General features: G+C 50.9%; 1 protein-coding gene across 14 annotated transcripts in view; it reads left to right on the top strand.

Moving 5' to 3' along the window:
• The window catches only part of LOC102445074 (ataxin-2-like), a 257,980-nt gene that overhangs the window by 12,415 nt on the left and 226,620 nt on the right, over positions 1-18,945 (top strand). For all 14 annotated transcript variants that reach the window (XM_075914768.2, XM_075914775.2, XM_075914776.2 and 11 more), the window contains exon 2: positions 10,814-10,850. In XM_075914768.2, coding sequence (XP_075770883.2) covers positions 10,814-10,850 — 37 coding nt within the window. The remainder of the gene's footprint in view (positions 1-10,813; positions 10,851-18,945) is intronic.

Raw genomic sequence — 18,945 nt, 5'->3', positions numbered from 1 at the left:
TAACCATTACCAAACAAGCAGAATACACATGCTAAGTGTATAATGCTATGCTCACCAATCCTGATCAGGCAGGCAAGCTTTCCCTGTTGACAAGGCAATCTCATCTAGATTCTGGCTGCTGCCCATCAGATCGTGCAGTGTTCTTGGCAGCTCTGATCTTAGGCTGTATCTTGAAGGTGAGTTTTTTCTTCTTCCAGGTCTTTCCTTCTTCTGTTCCCTCTTTCCTGTTGGTCTTTTCTTGGACCCCAGTTTATATAGTGAAACTTGAGTTCTGTTTAGCTATACCTTAACTAGTTATTTTACTAAAATTTCACTAGCCAGTCCTAACGTAAGGTAATTCCCTAACCAATTATATCCCACTGTCAGTGTTTCCACTAATTTTTTCCAACCATGTGGAGATCTTTTCTAATCTTGTGCAGAATAGGGGTTTTTTTTTATGGTCACCGAGGCATGTGCAAATATGCACTACCAGTAGAAACTGAAAATCTAGCCGTGGGTGCTCTTTTAATCAGCTGGGTGACATTTGAATCTCTCTTGAGCAGCCGCACAAGCACACAGCTTACCAGGAACACTGCTCACCACTTTAACTGATTTTACACCTAGCAAAATCAATTGTACAGCAGACAGGAAAAAAAATTAAAAAATGAGACAGATCATACAAACAATAGAGAAATGGGGACTAGGGATGTGAAATTGTAACCGTGTATACAGTTAACCAATGATATTGGGTTTATCGGTTAACCTTCACGGCCACGTGCAGGCTCCTGGTCTTATGTTTATAAGAAGCACATGGGATCTTTTCTAGGGGAAAAGGCAATATGCTGCGTTTATTGAAAATACAAAATGAAAAGAGCATATGCCTTCACACACAGACACCCTGCAGATGCTGTATAGTTACCAGTCCGTCAGTCTTACTGGCGGAGTTCTTGTCGATTGGGATTCGAGGTTCCTCAGGACTGAACCCAGAGTCCTAATGGCCAGAGGTCCCCGCTTTATACATGTCAATTTTCATTGGAGTCTGGGTTTTGCAGTGTCATGCTGCAATCATTCATCCTTAGGAAGTGTTGATCTGTGTTTTCCAGAGTTATCCTTTGATGGTGAATGTCAGGCTTCCCATCCTTGTCTCTCACTCTTGGGGGTCTCTGCCTGTCCAGGGTTCTGTCAATGCTGCTAATTCAATTCAGTCTCAGACGCAGTGGCTGTTTCCTGGTTATCTTCAAGATTCTCACTTCTTCTTGACCACCTGGGTATTTGTGATGGCTGCCACACTTACACACACTCACACCGCACAATTGTGCAGAGTTTCAGACAAGATTAATAGTTACTAGAAGACTCAACTTAGATTACAATGCAGACATGAGTGTAGCCCAGTAGGGCCTGGGAAGGGGCTTCTCCCCCTCGGGATCAGTGGGCAGCCACTCCGCCCCACTACACCCTGCTTAGTCTCTTTGTGGAATTAGCTGTGGCTTTCAGCTCTGGGGCAGTCCCCAGTCCCAGATAGCTGTCAGTGGCGCACAGTCCTCAGGCCCCACCCTGATTTAAGGTGGGGCAGCAGGCAAATAAACAGTTCAGAGCCCAAGCCCTGTTTCGGGGCGGCAGGCAAATAAACAGTTCACAAATAGTGCTCAAGTCCCGTTGCAACCAACCCAGTTGGGTCCCCTTGCTCAGGCGGGTGTCCGGCAGGTTCAGGCTGCTCTCCAGGAATGGGGGGGGGAGACTGCCACCCAAGAGTGGGGTGGCAGGGGGGGATGCAGGCCCACCCAAGAGTGGGGTGGCAGGGGGGGATGCAGGCCCACCCAAGAGTGGGGTGGCAGGGGGGATGCAGGCCTGTGACAGACCGGGCCGTGTCTGGGCACAGCTGAGGGCATCTGCTCAGGGCGAATTGCTCGAATCCGGGGCTCCTTACAGCCCCCAGACTGGTGACCTCTCCAAACAGGCCACAAACCAGTCCCACAGAGCGCTTCAGCAGCCTGCCTGAAGCCTCACGAGCAAAACCCCTCCGACACCCCAGCAATATCCGTGCCCCAGATGGCCCCGGGCCTCATAAACAGGTGGGGGGTCCTAGCACCCAATCCCACCTACCCCGAACAAGTTCCGTCCGGTTCCAAGAAACCAGCCCCAGATCCCTGGTCAATTTACCCTCTGGATCTTACCCAGAAATCACGCTGGGCCAATCCTTTAGAATCTAAAACTAAAGGTTTATTATCACAAGAAAGAAAAGCCTGAGAGTCAGGTTGTTAAAGAATAGTATGTTACATGCACTGAATCTCCCAGTCCTCGATGCAGGCTCTAGCAGAGATGTTACAGCTGCTGGTTTAAAAGTTCTTGTTGCACATCCTATCATCAGGATGGGTTCACAGGTCTTCCGGGCTCTTCAATCCCTGCACTGCTGCCTCTGGGATGAAGTGCTGAGCTGAGAACAAAATGGCATCGACCGCATGGCCTCTTTATACCTCCTTCCTGGCCTCTTCTGGTCTCAGCTGGTCACCTGGTCCTCAGCCTCTCTCTGCTGGCAGCTCTTAGGTCTCCGCCCTCATGCTTTAGGTGTGGCTTTGGCCCATCAAATGCCATTGTCCCACAGGGCCTTGCTAATCAGCCTGTCCATAGCAACGCTTAACCCCATTCAGAGAAATATTCAGCTTCCACACAGATTAGATTCCTATCTACACACACAGACATTATACAACCACATAAATAGCGTACACAGGATCAGCAAACAACAAGCTCCCATTCAATACCCCACATGGCCCCCTTCTATATCATTGTTGGGGCCAGCACCCCCACCTATGGGTGCAGCCATGACCCGGCTGCTTCCCTCAAATTCCAGTAACGTGACAAGGCCCACCCACTCCACTGCGTCCCAGCCCAGGGCTCTAGCAGCAGCAGAGCAGTCTCCTGCTGGGTCAGCGTGGATCTGGACTGCAACATGCTGACCCAGTTCTGGCTCAGCCAAGCGGTGGTCGGCTACCCCTGGGCTTTTACCTCTCGCGTGGTACCTGTGTCCAGTGCAGGTCCTCTGGGCCTTGGTGCTCTGGAACCCCTGTCCAGGTAGGCAGTCCGTCGTCCAGCTAGGGGCCCCGGCAGCCCCGGCCAGTCCTCAGCTGCTCTCGGGCCCAACTCCTCGTTTGGGTGTGTGTGGGAGGCTTCAGGCTCCTCTGGCTGCTTGGCTCTGACTGGCCTCTCAGGCAGGTCTTGTATATCCCCAGCCCTGCCCCCTTGCTTTTGGTTAGGTGGGTTGCTGGGGTCAGGTGCTGCCCCCCAGGGCTCGGGGAGGGGCTCTTCCCCCTCAGGGTCAGTGGGCAGCCACTCCACCCCACTCTCCACCCCACTCTCCCCCCCCCCCCCCCCCAACTCCAGCTCCCGGTAATTGGGGCTGGACTCTTGACCCTCCCCTATGCGTGACAAATGCCTCCCCTTTGGCATTCTCCTTCCCTGGGCGGTGTTGGATAGTAAATGTGTATTTTTGTAAAGTGAGGTACCACCTCGTTATTCTGGCCTTAGTATCCCTCATGGTATGCAACCACTTACATGGTGTGTGGTCTGTAACCATACAAAAGGACGGCCTAAAAGGTACTTGTGACCACCCCCCCATGGACATGAAGATACATAACTCAAAGGTGCTTTGAACAGGTTATTTAATGTAACCCATCAATCTTCATGTCATGATCCTGTGGTTCTGTTTATCTTTCTTTGATGTATGCATCATTCTTGTGTGTAAAATTAGACATATGGAGTAGGGAATACTTAAGATTTTTAAATGGGTTAACGAAAGTCCTCAAGGGAGGCCTCTGTGTCTGGGCAGTCATATGCAAATAGCCTTTTGTCCTTAAGGCTTAGCAGTGGTTGGTAGGGACTCCCCAGACAATAAGGGAATTATTTAAAAAGAATAGGAAGGGAGGAGTCTCTTGTCTTTTGGCGGGGCTGCACCTGAAGGAAGGAGCCTGAGGCCCCAGGGTGGGGAGACAGCCCTGGTTTGGAGGGGCAGCTGGAAAAGAGGTTTTCGGGTGAGTTTGAAAAGTTTGTGCTGAGGTTTCAGTGTAGAATTAGCCAAGTGTTTTTTTGTTTCTTTTGATTTGTAACCTACTTTGCTCTGCCTGGTCTCACTTATTATCACTTAAATCCTGCTGCTTGTACTTAGAAAATGGAAGTGATTTTATCATCAAACCCAGTGTAAACAATTATTACCCGGGGGAGCAATCAGTGTGCATATTCCCCCTTTCAATTTTAAAGGTGGCTTACCTAATTCTTTGGGGTTTGATCCCATTTGGGGAGGGGTAGTCCAGAATGCTGGGCCCTAAACTGCACTCTCCTTGGACCTGAAGAGGTTGTGTCTGTACTGCTTCTCCGGGTGGGGCGGCAGGGATCTCATCTCGGGATCTTTGGTTGGGGGAGACCAGGGAGCTGGCCCAGCAGGACCAGGTGATGAGGAGCCCCAGGGTACGTCTAAACTACATGGCTCCGTTCACGGAGCCGTGTAGATTTGTTGTTTTGGCAAAGGCAAATGAAGCCGCGATTTAAATGATCGCGGCTTCATTTAAATTTACATGGCTGCCGCGCTGAGCCGACAAACAGCTGATCAGCTGTTTGTCCGCTCAGCGCGCTAGTCTGGACGCTCCCCTGCCGACATCAAAGCCCTTTGTCGGCAGCCCCAGTAAACCTCATCCCACGAGGAATAACGGGGCTGCCAACAAAGGGCTTTGATGTCGGCAGGGGAGCGTCCAGACTAGCGCACTGAGCGGACAAACAGCTGATCAGCTGTTTGTCGGCTCAGTGCGGCAGCCATGTAAATGTAAATGAAGCCGCGATCATTTAAATCGCAGCTTCATTTGCCTTTGCCTATGTGTCTAATCTACATGCCTCTGTCGTCCTGGTCCATTTGATACAGGCGGTTGGACACCATCTCAAAATGGGGCCACTGCTTGCTGCTTGTGGGTTGGTGACAGCCCCGTTGACTCGGGCCACTCGGTCGTAGGCAAACCGCAAAGACAGATCGTCTCGCAGATCTTGGGGGAAGTTCGCCAGGTGGGTGGTCCCCAAGTCTTCCCCAGAGGAGCAACCAGGCTGGCTCAACCCCTCAGGTCCTTCCGTTTCTTCCCCGCCGTGGACTGCAGACGGTCTACTGCTAGCCAGAATTTCCATGAGGGCGTCCTGTGTGACTGGGGACCTGAGACTGGCTTCACGGAGGAGGTCTGTAAATGTTGTCCAGTCTCAACCAAGGATGACCGGTTAGGCTAGAGCGGTGTCCCCCCCCCCCCCCCCCCATTTCCTCTGTTAAACCATTTGTGGTCAGAGCCACTCAGGCCCGGGGGTATGCCTTGACATTCCCGTTAATGTACTGGAGCCGGAGCTCCCCATCAGTCACTACTGGGCTAGGGATAATGTCCTTGTGGAGAAGGGTTTGCCCACAGCCAAAGTCTAGAAGGGCGACCACTTCCCGTGGCCCCACTTTCACAGGCACTGTCAGCTTGGGTGGGCCTGGTCTGCGGGCCCAAGATTCTGCAGTGCACACTCGTCCAAAATTGCAGTTCATATCAGGACAATCTTGCTGCAGGTGTCCCAAGTGGCCATGGGAAAAGCAGGGCCCGAGTTCTGACCGGGCTGGTCGGGTAAGGGCTTCTGGAGGTTGGTTCTGTAGTCCACCTCCGTTTCCTGGTCGGGGTGTCTCCTAAGCCCCCTGTTCTCGGGGGCTGGTCGGCCGACCCCCTTCTTGAGTTTGGATCCGGGGCTCCTGGTTGCCAGAACAACTGTCAGGCTTCCCTTGGGGGGGTGGGTGGGTGGGTGGGTGTGTGTGTGTGTGTGTGTGTGTGTGTGTGTGTGTGTGTGTGTGTGTGTACACTGATAGCCTGCTTGGGGGAAGTGGGGCACAGGCCCTTACTCCAACTGGCCCGTCTGCTGCCAGGTAGTCCTCCATGAGGGTGATGGCGGCATGGAGTGTTGCCGAGCAGTGCTGAAGGGCCCACGCCCGGCCCCGCAATGGGAGGACCTGAATGAATTTCTCCAGGGCGATCTGCTCAACAATTTCTTTATCTGAGTTCCGTTCTGGGCACAGCTACCACTGAGTGAGATTCTTAATTTCCTGAGCTATTGCTCGGAGTTGGGTCCCAGTCAGATAATTTATACTCCGGAGCCAGCGCCAGAAGGTCTCTGGCATGATATCCAGGGTGTCTAGGATCACGGCCTTCACATGTCCATAATCTTGGGCCTCCTCAATAGGGAGCCCTCGATAGGCCATCTGGGCGGGTCCTGTTAGGTAGGGAGCCAGGAGAGTGGCCCACTGCTCCCGCGGCCAACCCGCCACCACAGCCACCTGCTCAAATGTCTCCAGAAAGACTTCAGGGCCATTGTTGGGCCCCATCTTGGAGAGTCGTACTGGTGCGGCAGGTACCGGGGGGGGGGGGGGGGGGGGGGGGGGGGGGGGGGGGGGTCTCCTGCTGCCCCTGGTGGTTGTCAGTCGGGTCAGGACCTCAGGGAGGCCGGCTGCTGGAAACCTTGTAGCTTGAGTTCCTGTTGTTGGGTAGCTAGGCTTTGGAGGAACTGCAGCTGCTGGGTGCCCATCTCCCACATCAACTGCTGCTCATGCTGTGCGCCCAGGTGCTGTACCAGCTGGTGGTGGTGGTGTTGGCGCTCAGTCCAGTATTTAAGACATTTTTTGAGATCCATTTCCCTGTCTCTCTCTCCCTCTCCCTCTTCCCCGCCCCCCCCTCCCCCCAACAGGTGGTGGCTAAACCCCTTTTCATCAGGGGACGGGTCTTGCCCTCATTCTCCACCATATGTAGCCCAGTAGGGCTTGGGGAGGGGCTATGAACTGTTTGTCTGAACTGTGCGCCACTGACAGCTATCTGGGACTGGGGACTGCCCCAGAGCTGAAAGCCACAGCTAATTCCACAAAGAGACTAAGCAGGGTGTAGTGGGGCGGAGTGGCTGCCCACTGATCCCGAGGGGGAGGAGCCCCTTCCCAGGCCCTACTGGGCTACAATGAGGTACAACTTAATTTGTAATGCTAACAGGAAGCAAGACCTTACATTAAACGTTATCTAATGAGAGACATGTATGCTTTTGTTTCACCTTAACTTATAAGCAAGTCCTTATAAATTAAATAATTATGTATCCTACTTATATTCTTATACCAATACACAACCCAGACTATTGATAAGTAGTTCCTTGTCCAACAGAATGCTGTCAAACTAAGTTTTCCTTAAACATTTTAAAATCTCTTTCTTTATCTGGTGACAGTGGGTGCCATTAGGACAGGGTCTCCTTCTTAACAGCCTGATATTATGGTATTTTAATGTAATTTAGATGGAATGTGAGGAGAGGGTGTGATGACCTGCTTCGCAGCTAATGGCTGCTGCTCTTCCAATCTGGCTGCAGACAAAGGCTGTAGGCTTTAGGCCTTACAATATGGCTACAGAAAAAGATCTTTTTCTCTCTCTCACAGTAGTGAGATGAGGGTCTGAAAGTGTACTCCACTGTCTGACCGAGGCGGCAGTGATGGATCCCATGTCATTATCTGAGTTCCATGTGTTGTCACGGGCACCCATTCTTAGCCTATGTGTAGACGTCTGATTGGGGAAGCTATTACTGTGCTTCGTTTACAATAAACCTGTCTTAGTGCCTTCCATCCTTATATGATTTTGTGGTCTTTGGGGGCTCTCTTGGAGTCTGCTGTGTTGGCTATTTGCGCAAGCCAACACGACACGTGGAGGAGCATATGCACGCAGCTGAATGGTTATAGTCATTGAAGGGGCAGGAGACCAGTCAGGACACAACAATGGTGACATCTGGTTACCACACACACTGCCACTGCAGGAGGTGGCTATCTACAGCAATAGAAAAAAACCCCTTCTGTCACTGTAGGCTCCATCTAGGTGTGGAAGAAATCTTCCACATAGGCTATGGGGTTATGGTGGTATAATTGCAGTAGTGTAGGCTACTCTGGTGCCTGTAGTGTAGACAAGCCCTGGGAGTGTCCACGTGAGGAGCTATTGCAGAATAGCAATTCCAGCCAGATTCCCCATGTAGATAAGTCCATGTTTAGTTGGTTGCAGATTCTTTTTCACGTTTTTAATGCAGCTCTATAAAAGATAAACACATGGACTCTGAAGTGCTAATATAGTCAACTTTCTTCTTAATGTCAGAAATGTAGACCTTTTCACACATGTGAACATCTTCCACTTTACATCACTTTGTAAAGTAATTTGAGTGTAGCTCAAAAGCACTATAAAAGTGCTTATTACTGCTATGCAGGTCTAATGCAATACAGACTCTTCCTTACAGCAGGTGCCCGGTACTGTCCACTGCAGATACGAAACACTTTCATTATTAGGGATGTAAGCAACTACTCGAGTAGTCACTACTCGACTACTTGCTCCCCCCCCCCCCCTTGCTGCCTCTGTATCAGAGGCAGCAAGGGGGGAAAGCAGGAGCTAGTGCTGGGGGGCTTAAAAGCCGGTTCTCCCTAGCACCGTCTCCGTGGTGTGGGGAGGGGGCGGCGGGCGAGGCAGAGCCATAGCTGTTCAGTCCCAGCTCGCACCAGGTCCGGGACCTACCTCTGCTGTGGCTCTGCAGTTTAAATGTAGTAGGAGCTGGTCTGCCTGCGCGCCCAGCTCCTATTACATTTAAACTGTAGAGCCACAGCAGGGGTAGCAAGCACCCCCCCTCCCTTATTGACTAATCAAATAGCACGGGGGTGGTTTGAGCATTGGCCTGCTAAACCCAGGGTTGTGAGTTCAATCCTTGAGGGGGCCATTTAGGGATTTGGGGCAAATCTGTCAGGGATGGTACTTGATCCTGCCGTGAAGGCAGGGGACTGGACTCAATGACCTTTCAAGGTCCCTTCCAGTTCTATATGAGAGTTATAATCTACTTGATTAGCTAATTAACTGCTACTTAACATGCCTTTTGATAATCCCTTGTTTTGAGTTGCTTAAACTTTAGTTTTGGGCCTGAAATTTTCTGTAGTTGACTTTGACCTTTATTTTTGTAAGTGTTTGAAGATGAAACGGTCAGCTGCTCTCAATTTTTGTTTTAGTTCCAGAAGGGTGAAAAAAGTCTCACATTTTTAAGTATATCAAATTGCTTTCTGGCTGTCATATAATGAATTGCCCAGTATTGTAGTACCAGTTTTTCAGAATGGCTTTTCAGATCCTTTATTTATGGAAAAACAAATTCTAAGCATTTTAAAGCTAACATTTTTCACTGTTAATGTTTAAGATTAGGAGTTCCAAATTATTTTATTACTGACAGTGTCTTCATAGCTCGTATCTCATCTCATACAAATTTCAGTGCAGAAACAGATTCAGGATTCAAAGCTGTATGCACTTTAGAATGAAGAATCCCTTCTGAGTTTGGGATCACCACAGAGAGAAGGTGCCTTTCAAATTCCTCTAATCTAAATAGCCCCCAGAACTTTTCTATGGGGTGCAAGGAGACAAAATGATCAAATCTTACTTTATGTAACATTACAGTTATGAAATTAAAAGTCTAAAGTCAGAAATACAAAACTTATGGCTTAACATGAAACTATGACATTATTATGTGCACATGGATTTTGTGATCATACTGTTTCCAAAATAAAATGTATTTAATAATTCTTTTATAAATTTAGGGTACATCTACACTGCACGGATATTTCAGGATACCAGAGGTATCTCAAAATAGCTACCCTGTGTCTACACAAGCCGCCCGTTATTTCAAAATATTTTTTAAAATAATGGGCATGCTATTTCAGCATCCCGGTAAACCTCACTCCATGAGGCTTAAGGGATATTTTGAAATTTGGCGCTGTGTAAAGGCGTCAAATTTTGAAATAGCCTGTTTTGAAATGTTGTCGAAATAAGATGCAATTTGCACTATGCAAATTGCATCTTATCTTATTTTGAGTTTAGGGTGCTGTGTAGATGCACCCTTAGATACATGTGTAATGTCTGTAATATCGCTATGCTATATTTGGGAGTACTGTGGTGTATCACCGCCTTTTAATAGAATAAAAATGGTATAATTCACATTTACCAGTTTGCTTATAAAGTTGCCATTTATTTTTCTAGACATACATATTATTGTTCTCATTTATGACTCTGAAGTGGTACTTGACTCCATAACACGAAATATCAGATAACTACCTTTGTAACACATAGCACTTGCTCATAAATACATGGTAACTTTAATATGAGAAGGGCTAGTATTTAAGTGGTAACACATCTTTCAAGTGATGAGGAGTCCTGTGGCACCTTATAGACTAACAGATGTATTGGAGCATAAGCTTTCATGGGCAAAGACCTACTTCGTCAGATGCATGTAGTGGAAATTCCAGAGGCAGGTATAAATAGGTATAAATTTGGTATAAAGTGGGTCTTTGCCCGCGAAAGCTTATGCTCCAATAGATCTGTTAGTCTATAAGGTGCCACAGGACTCCTCGTCGCTTTTGCAGATCCAGACTAACATGGCTACCCCCGATACTTGACATCTTTCAAGTGAAATTGCTTTATAAGTGTTCCTTCACTGCTATAGTCTTTGGTCTGTTGTAGATGTAGAAATGGTATCTTTTTAAGATTAGCAAAATGCTTCTAAATTAGGTTTGTCCATTGATGGAGGAAAATGTTATAGGAGCTTTAACAGTTCTCTGCTTTTGTTCTTTTTAAAAAGATGTAAGGGAAACTTTGAGATAAAACATTTCTTGCTCTTCGATTTTTTTTTTCCTCTTCAACACCTGAAATCTGGGTAGGTTTTCTGTACTTGAGTTCAAGGGATGTCTAACTTCAGCAATCTTATTGTCTTGTTTTTATTGAATCTGATACATATTTAATAATTTCAGAGGTCGCAGCAGTGGCAAAGGGCCGCCTCAGTCTACAGTAAGTACACATTTCATTGTTTTTTTTCAAAGTACTATCTTGATTTGCATAACTTAATATCCAGTAACCTGAAAATTTCAACTCCTTTTTCAGGGAAATAGGCTTTAAATCTCTAAATATTTCAGTTCAGCGTAGATAGTGTAATTTGAGAAGAGTAGATAGTAAAATGCCTTAATTGTTAAATCTCTCTTGGTTTTAATACCCTTATGGATATTCTAGCCATTTTCACAGACGCTGTTAGAAATCATTTAGTCAAACATGAAGTGATGCTTGAAATTCAGAGCCTTGCATTCATTTAATAGTTTTCCAAACAGAACACTTAAATACAAAATATGGAACTATGGATGTGTAAATCTATTTTCTATATTTTATTGGCAACTGTACCATTCCCATGCTCAGTAGTGCATAGAGGTGTTACGCATGGCAATGCTAACACATTTGTTCCTATTTGAGGCCTGTAACATTAGCCCCTCAAGTGGAGAAGTTTAAAGCAAGTACAAGACATCACTGAGTTGAAAAAAGTAACACATTTTACCATTGATAAGGTTGGGCTAATTTCTCTTTTAAACTGGGAGTTTAAATTCCATACAGCTCTAAAAATATTCTGTTGTTTAGCATAACTATATAGTTTTATATGTTTGGAGTTCTAGTGAAACAAAAATTATGTTAAACTTTGCTTCAGACACCTTTGTAAGTTTTGTTTTTTTTTCTTTTTTTTCCCCTCCCCGTTAAAAGCATGTATGTGTATAACTTTGATATGGTGCACATCTTTAAGAGCAATGAAATTGTTTATTTTTTTTGTAGGGAGAGGGGACATCTTGAAATGGCTAAGGTTATACTTGTTGCATCATTTTTACAGATAGGAAGGTTATCTTTTAGTAACATTAAAGTACACATTTTCCCCTTGCCCCTTCAAAACACCCTGTCTGAAAGGCTAAAGCTAAACAAAATGTTTTGTTTGATGTCTTTAAATCACCCATGCTAACAAATATTGAAGTGTGAACCGCTACAGCTGGTTCCTAAGAACAATGGGTGATGTCACAAAACGTGTATTTCAATAGATAGGCATAACTGGATTAAGCTAAACAGTTTGACACAGCCTAAAAGAGATGCTGTCAGTTGACAAGCTCAGAATATTATGGGGTATTCATTTGTTTCAGCATCCGTTGTCTCACAAGAATGAAGCTGGCAGGGAGAGAGGCGAGATGTCTCACCATGCACACATTCTCATCACTTAATGTATGCAAGTGCAAATCCAACAAATCTAGCATCATGCTTGATAATTGGTGGGGTTGCCTAGCCTGGGATATTCGATTGTAAATCTTGTCTTGGTTTGTTTAGAATATGTTCTGTTGTTGTCTTGGCAATTTATAATTTGATGATTTTAACCGCTGCTAATGTGAATTTGTGTGACCTGGGTCTGTTAGCTAGTTTTTGAAATGGGGGAGGGGGGAGTATTTCAACAGGCTTTTAGTTAAAGCAGCTTTCTTTCTTGCATGGCAGTTAAGGTATTTGCACCAACAGTCTATAGTCTTAAACTGGAGAGGAATGGTAGAAGGGCACGTTTGAGAGGGTTTAGAGGTTTTTTTTGTTTTTTTTGTTTTTTTGTTTTAAATGATGAAGAGGCTGGATTGGTTTGTTGCCATTGAGTCAACTAGTGACCTGCGAATTAATGAATTGTGTATTTTACCCTTGTCTACAGGAGTATGTAGTTCACATGAAGCTAGGGTGTAAATCTGTCCCATACTAGCCTGCAACATGCTAAGGGTGCGTCTACACTGACCTGTTATTCTGGAATATCAATGCTAGCATCTACACAGCAATTGCATTATTCAAAAGAAAATTGAAATAATGGACGGCTTTTTCCAATGTTTGTAAACCTCATTCCATGAGGAATAACGCCTCTGCCAAAATAGCTATTTCGGAAGAGGGCATGTGTGGATGCGGCACAGGGAGTTTCTTCGAAATAAGGGGCCTCCAGGAAATCCCACAGCTGCCCTGCTGGCCACTCCATCCACACTCCTCAGAACTCTATAGTTCCTCTTCCCCTGCAGCTCTTAAAGCTGCAGACACAGGGGAAAGGGCTTGTGGCAGGAAGCTGGCCCTCTCGGACTCCAGTCACACCACAGCTGCCATTGCACATCATCTGGCCAGCATGGCAGACCCTCAAGCCCCCGGCCCATCTCAGGGAGCACTCAGAGGGCTCCCAGGAGCCTGCCAGGCGCTGCAAAAGACGTGCACCGTCCTGGTCTGGGGTGGAGATCCTGGCACTCCTTGAGGTGTGGGGCAAGGAGGAAAACCTCCAGGATCTCTGCACCAGATGGCACAATGCTGACATATATGGCTGGATGGCCGATAGCCTGGCCACCAAGGGCCAGACCCAGGAGCAGGTCCGGAGCAAAGTTAAAGAGCTTCTCCAGGCTGACACCAGAGCGAGGGAGCACAGCTCCTGCTCCGGGGCAGAGCCCCACTCCTGCCCCTATTTTGAAGACCTGCACTGCATCCTGGGGGGGTGGTGCAGCCCCTTCCCTACCCCTTGTGGTGGACTCGGGGCTGGAGAGACTCATCGTCGCCTGCCTGGGGGGTCACAGCCAGGGAGGAGGAGGACCACCACCCCGACGCGGCCAGCTCTGTGACCACCATCACCCTGGAGCCGATATCCCATGGCCTGGATGTGTCCCAGGCATCCTCTGAGGCCGGGGAAGGATCATCAGGTGAGTGGTCTTTAGTTTTGTCACACAGACAAGGGTGGGGGTGGAGGGTGCTGAGGGGCTGTGGTGCGATCCTTGCTTAGCCTTCTTGGCCTGGCCATCGCGCTGCAGTCCCTGCACGTGCAGTGCCAGTCTGTGCCACACAGCCCCATGAGGCAGCACCGGAGTACCCCTGGGCTCCTGCTCCCAGGCTCTGGAGAGGCCAGCCACGCTTCTGACCCCCGGGGGGGGGGGGGGGACGACACCCTCCCACCACAAGCCACCTCTAGAAGGAGGCTGGGGACAAGGACACACTCACGCCGCACATGGCACACGGGCATATCTGCACATTGGAGGCAGCACCTGCTCCCAGGGACAGCGCTGCCAGGTGCAGGTGTGTGTGCTGCTTACACCCCCCACACCCTCTCCTCCAGCAGCTGGGGATACAAAGTCTCTCCCCTTGGGATGCCACCAGTGTCTGACCCGGCGTGTGCGTGGCACCGATGAAAGCCCAGCCAGCTCGAGGCCTCCCTCCTGCCTATTGGATCCCAGTGTGGCCTGCAACTTCCCATGCCTGCTTGTTCCTGGGACATGGGAGGGGGGCAGGAAGCATGGTCCCCTGGGGACGTCTGGGCCCTTGTCAGAAAGGGCCCACTGTCCAGGCCACACATGGCCTTGCTCCCAGGGCATCACCTTCCTCTGACCTGGGAACTGTCGGTCTTGGCTCACAGATAAGGGCAAAGCTTCAGGGACTGTCTCCAGGGTTAACTGACCATCTCTCCTTTATTGTCCCCAGCCAGACTAGCTGTGACAGTGGGGCAGGCAACACCACCCGAGCCAGCCGCCTGACCCCAGGGGAGCCGCAGGTGCCGGAGGACCCGATGCGTAAGCACGTCTCCATACTCTGGGACCTGCATGAGATGCTGGCCCAGAAGGTCTGGGAGGACACGCAGTGGCAGAGAGAGACATGGACGGAGTTGCTGCAGCAGGGACACAACATGTGTGCGACCGTGCAGGCTCTCCTCACCCACACGAAGCCAGCTCCTGCCCCAGTACCAGTTCCCAGTCCTGCCCCCCCCATCCCATGCCAGCCCCTGCCCCCTGTCCCCCTTCCTGCTTGTCCTCCTAGCCTCCCCGGGCCCCCCACCCCCGAGGTGGCTGAGGTCCATGCACACGAGGTGGAGGAAGCACCCGAGTCATGCACCAGCCTTAGCCCTGAGCCCTTCCTCCCCCCTCTGAGGTTCTCTCCCTGCTCCCTCCCCAGTTACTTCTACCCCAAATAAATCACAACGCAGTTCTTTTTTTTAATCAAACAACCAAATATTTTTTTTATCTTCTCTGCAGGGGAGAGGGGTGGAGGAGGGGGAAGGGAGGGGTTGTTGGAGGAAAGGCAGAGTGGGGCAAGTCACAGGCCCCTAGTGGGGAGGCCCTGGGGAGAGTGTCACTGCGGTCCTTGTGAGAAACTCTCCCTCAGGGCCTCCCGGATGCGCACCTGTGTTCGGCTGTTCAAAGGCCTTTCCCTCCCGGCTGGCCTCTGCCCCCCACCCAGGGAGGAAGGCCTCCCCCTTCCTCTCCACTATGTTGTGGAGCACACAACATGCGGACACCACCTGGGGGATGATGTGCTCCCCCACATCCAGGCGGGTCAGGAGGCACCTAAACCTCGCCTTGAGATGCCCGAAGGTGCGTGCCGCCTGCCTGTAGGCCCTGCCTAGGCGGGCATCAAAGCGGTCCTTGCTGGGGTCAAGGTGTCCAGTATATGGCTTCATTAGCCACGGCATGAGAGGGTAGGCCGCGTCTCCCATGATGTACAGTGGCATGTCCATGTCCCCGACCCTGATGCTACACTTGGGGAAGAAAGTGCCAGCTTCTGGAAGAGGCTGGAGTTTCTGAACACATGGGCTGCCGTAACCATGAGGGCTGAGCAGCAGCCTGGTGACTAAGGGGTTAACTATGTCTCCTGTCCCTAGACAGGTATCTGGTCAGCCAATAGCAATGCAGGTAGGGATTTCAAACTGGGACAAAGGAATTTTTATCTTTTCCCTCCTTTGTCTGAGTCAGAGCAGTTTCTTCCAGGCAACAGGGAGATGGGAGGCCGTCTCTCTCTCTTCAAGAAAAGTCTTCTCACAGTGTGTAAGTAGGGTAAAGTTTAGTTAGCCCGTCAGGTTTTAGTGTGTTCTGGTTTGGGGATTCGGAATTGAGGTCTGTGCTGTTAAGTGTTTGTTTTCTCTCTTTTGTAACTAAGTTTTGAGCCCATGCGGGGGGGGGGGTCCCCCATGAGTACAGGCAGTCCCCGACTTACATGGATCCGACTTACGTCGGATCCCTAGATACGAACGGGGTGAGGCAACTCCCGCACATGCGCAGCAGCATTCCCGGGGCTCGTTCACCTGGGTCCTAGGATCCTCCTCCTCCCCGGGCCGGCTCCGACTGGGGTCCCGCAGAGCTGCCCGGCAGAGGAAAAGTGCCTCCCCACGCCTGCTGCCCCCCTCACCCCACCCCCCTGCCAGCAACAGGCTGCCCCCTCCCCTGAGCAACAGGCTGCCGAACAGACAAAAGCAGCCTCTCTGCCCCTCCTCCCCTCTATACATGCCGGGCTCCCGGAGCACAGCAGCGTCCCCGGGGCTCGCTCACCTGGGTCCTAGAATCCACCTCCTCCTCCTCTTCGGCCGGCTCCAACTGGCCTCTGCCTGCAGCAGCTGGCCACAGGGACAGGGATCCCGCAGAGCTGCCGGGCAGAGGAAAAGTGCCCCCCCATGCCCGCTGCCCCCCCCCCCGCGGCCTCGCAGCCTCCCCCCTCCCCCCTGCCAGCAACAGGCTGCCCCCTCCCCTGAGCAACAGGCTGCCCAACAGACAAAAGCAGCCTCTCTGCCCCTCCTCCCCTCTATACATGCCGGGCTCCCGGAGCACAGCAGCGTCCCCGGGGCTCGCTCACCTGGGTCCTAGAATCCACCTCCTCCTCCTCTTCGGCCGGCTCCAACTGGCCTCTGCCTGCAGCAGCTGGCCACAGGGACAGGGATCCCGCAGAGCTGCCGGGCAGAGGAAAAGTGCCCCCCCATGCCCGCTGCCCCCCCCCCGCGGCCTCGCAGCCTCCCCCCTCCCCCCTGCCAGCAACAGGCTGCCCCCTCCCCTGAGCAACAGGCTGCCGAACAGCAGACAAAAGCAGCCTCTCCGCCCCTCCTCCCCCTATACATGCTGGGCTCCCTGGGCAAACAAAGACTCCACCAAAACAAACAAAGTGCTGGCCTCATTGTGTTAGCAAAAAAAGGACCCTCCTCCTAGAACCCTGGGTGGTGTGTGGAAATAAAGCTATTAGCTCAAAGCATGGTGCAGAGCTGTTTGGTATTTGATGAGTTACTCCTTTAGTCCTGAGTTTGTCACAGGGACAGAAATAGATGTGAAATCTTCTGAACAGGGGAACAGACAGCAAAACAAACATTAGAGGGGAGTTAACCTTTCCCTATGCTATCCAAAACTAAAAAAAATGTTTGGCTAGAGTTTCCCCTACAATATGTACCAGTTCCGACTTACATACAAATTCAACTTAAGAACAAACCTACAGTCCCTATCTTGTACGTAACCCGGGGACTGCCTGTATATCAATTGGTGGCTCTTACCATCTAGCCATCTCAACTATGCCTGCAACTGTAGTTTTGTTTCGATAATAAAAGTTCTTCTTCGGGTAGTCCCCGTGGGTGCTCCACGTCTGGTGTCGGGCTCGTCCCGGTGCCGCGAATCGGCGGCTTCACATAGCTGCATTCGGCTGGACCGCGCGTGCGCGAGCGCTCCAGGCCATTCGCGCCCTTTCCTCTCTGCGCGGTCCGGCCCCCGCTCCAGTTCCTCTCAGCCGCCTCTGGCTGCGGACGGAGCTCTCTCCTCTCCTCTCCTCAGAGTACTTCAGACATCTTGTTAATAGTTAAAATTTAATTCAGCAACCTTATCTACCTTTCCCTTTCCTTATCTTCACTATTTAAAAAAAAAAAAAAGGCAGTAGAAATAGAGACGTTTCACTACAGGCAGTCCCCGGGTTACGTACAAGATAGGGACTGTAGGTTTGTTCTTAAGTTGAATCTGTATGTAAGTCGGAACTGGCGTCCAGATTCAGCCGCTGCTGAAACTGACCGCCAGTTCTGACTTACATACAGAATCAACTTAAGAACCCCAGGCGTCCCCAAGTCAGCTGCTGCTGAAACTGATCAGCAGCTGATTCCAGGAAGCCCGGGGCAGAGCAACTCTGCCTGGGGCTTCCTGTAGTCAGCGCTGGTCAGTTTCAGCAGAAGCTGACTTGGGGACGCCTGGGGCAGAGCAGCTGGGGTGCTGCTGGGTTGCTCCAGTAGCGCCGCTCCTCGGTGCTACTGGACCAACCCAGCAGCACCCCATCTGCTCTGCCCCAGGCGTCCTGATTCAGCCACTGCTGAAACTGACCAGCAGCGGCTGAATCAGGACCTGGGGCAGAGCAGCTGGGGTGCTGCCGGGTTGGTCCAGTAGTGCCCAGAGCGGGCGCTGCAGGACCAATCGGCAGCGCCCCAGCTGCTCTGCCCCAGAGTCCAAAACAAAAGCCTGGTCTGCTGGGGGGGGGGGGCACACACTAGCTGCGCCCCCCCCCCCCAGCAGACCAGGGACACGGGGAGCATAGCCGCAGCGGCAGCGGGGTGCCGCGCCTCTGAGGCTTTGCTCTGGCAAAGCCTCAGAGGCAGGGACCCCCCCGCGGCTGCGACTTCAGTCCCGGTGCCTGTGGTCTGCTGGGGACGGTCCCCAGCAGACCACAGGCTCCCGGACTGAAGCTGCAGCCGCGGGGGGGTCCCGCGCCTCTGAGGCTTTGCTCTGGCAAAGCCTCAGAAGCGCGGGAACCCGCCCGGTGCCCCTGGTCTGCTGGAGACGGTCTCCAGCAGACCAGGGGCACTGGAGCAGCTTACGAACGGGGCTTTCTCGCCCCGACCTCCGGGGCGAGAAAGTCCCGTTCGTAAGTGCGGATCCGACATAAGTCGGATCCGCGTAAGTCGGGGACTGCCTGTACTTGTTATCTCCGTCCCTGCTGTTTCCCGCTGTTCTCACTTGGCGCCTAGCCGCGGCCTCTCTCTCTCTCTTGGAGAACAACAACAACAAAAAAAAAGCTAAATACCAGAATACAAGGAAATAAAGAAAGAAAGAAACAGAAAGGAAAGAAGCAAAACGACGATATAAAACAAACGGCAAGCGGTTACCAGCGCAAGCACTCAAGCGGCAAAAATGCCGGGCTCCCCCGGTTTTAAAAAGTGCTCGCTATGCCACGAGGCAATGCCGATCTCTGACGGCCATGCCTCCTGTATTAGGTGCCTTGGGGAGACACGCTTGCCCCAAAAATGCACCCACTGTGCTAATTTGACCACCAGAGCCCGCAAGTACCGTGAGAGACGGCTAAAAAT

The sequence above is a fragment of the Pelodiscus sinensis genome, chromosome W, assembly GCF_052426305.1.
Source record: "Pelodiscus sinensis isolate ZL-2025 chromosome W, ASM5242630v1, whole genome shotgun sequence".
NCBI lineage: Eukaryota > Metazoa > Chordata > Testudines > Trionychidae > Pelodiscus > Pelodiscus sinensis.
This window is presented reverse-complemented; position numbering and strand designations above follow the sequence as displayed.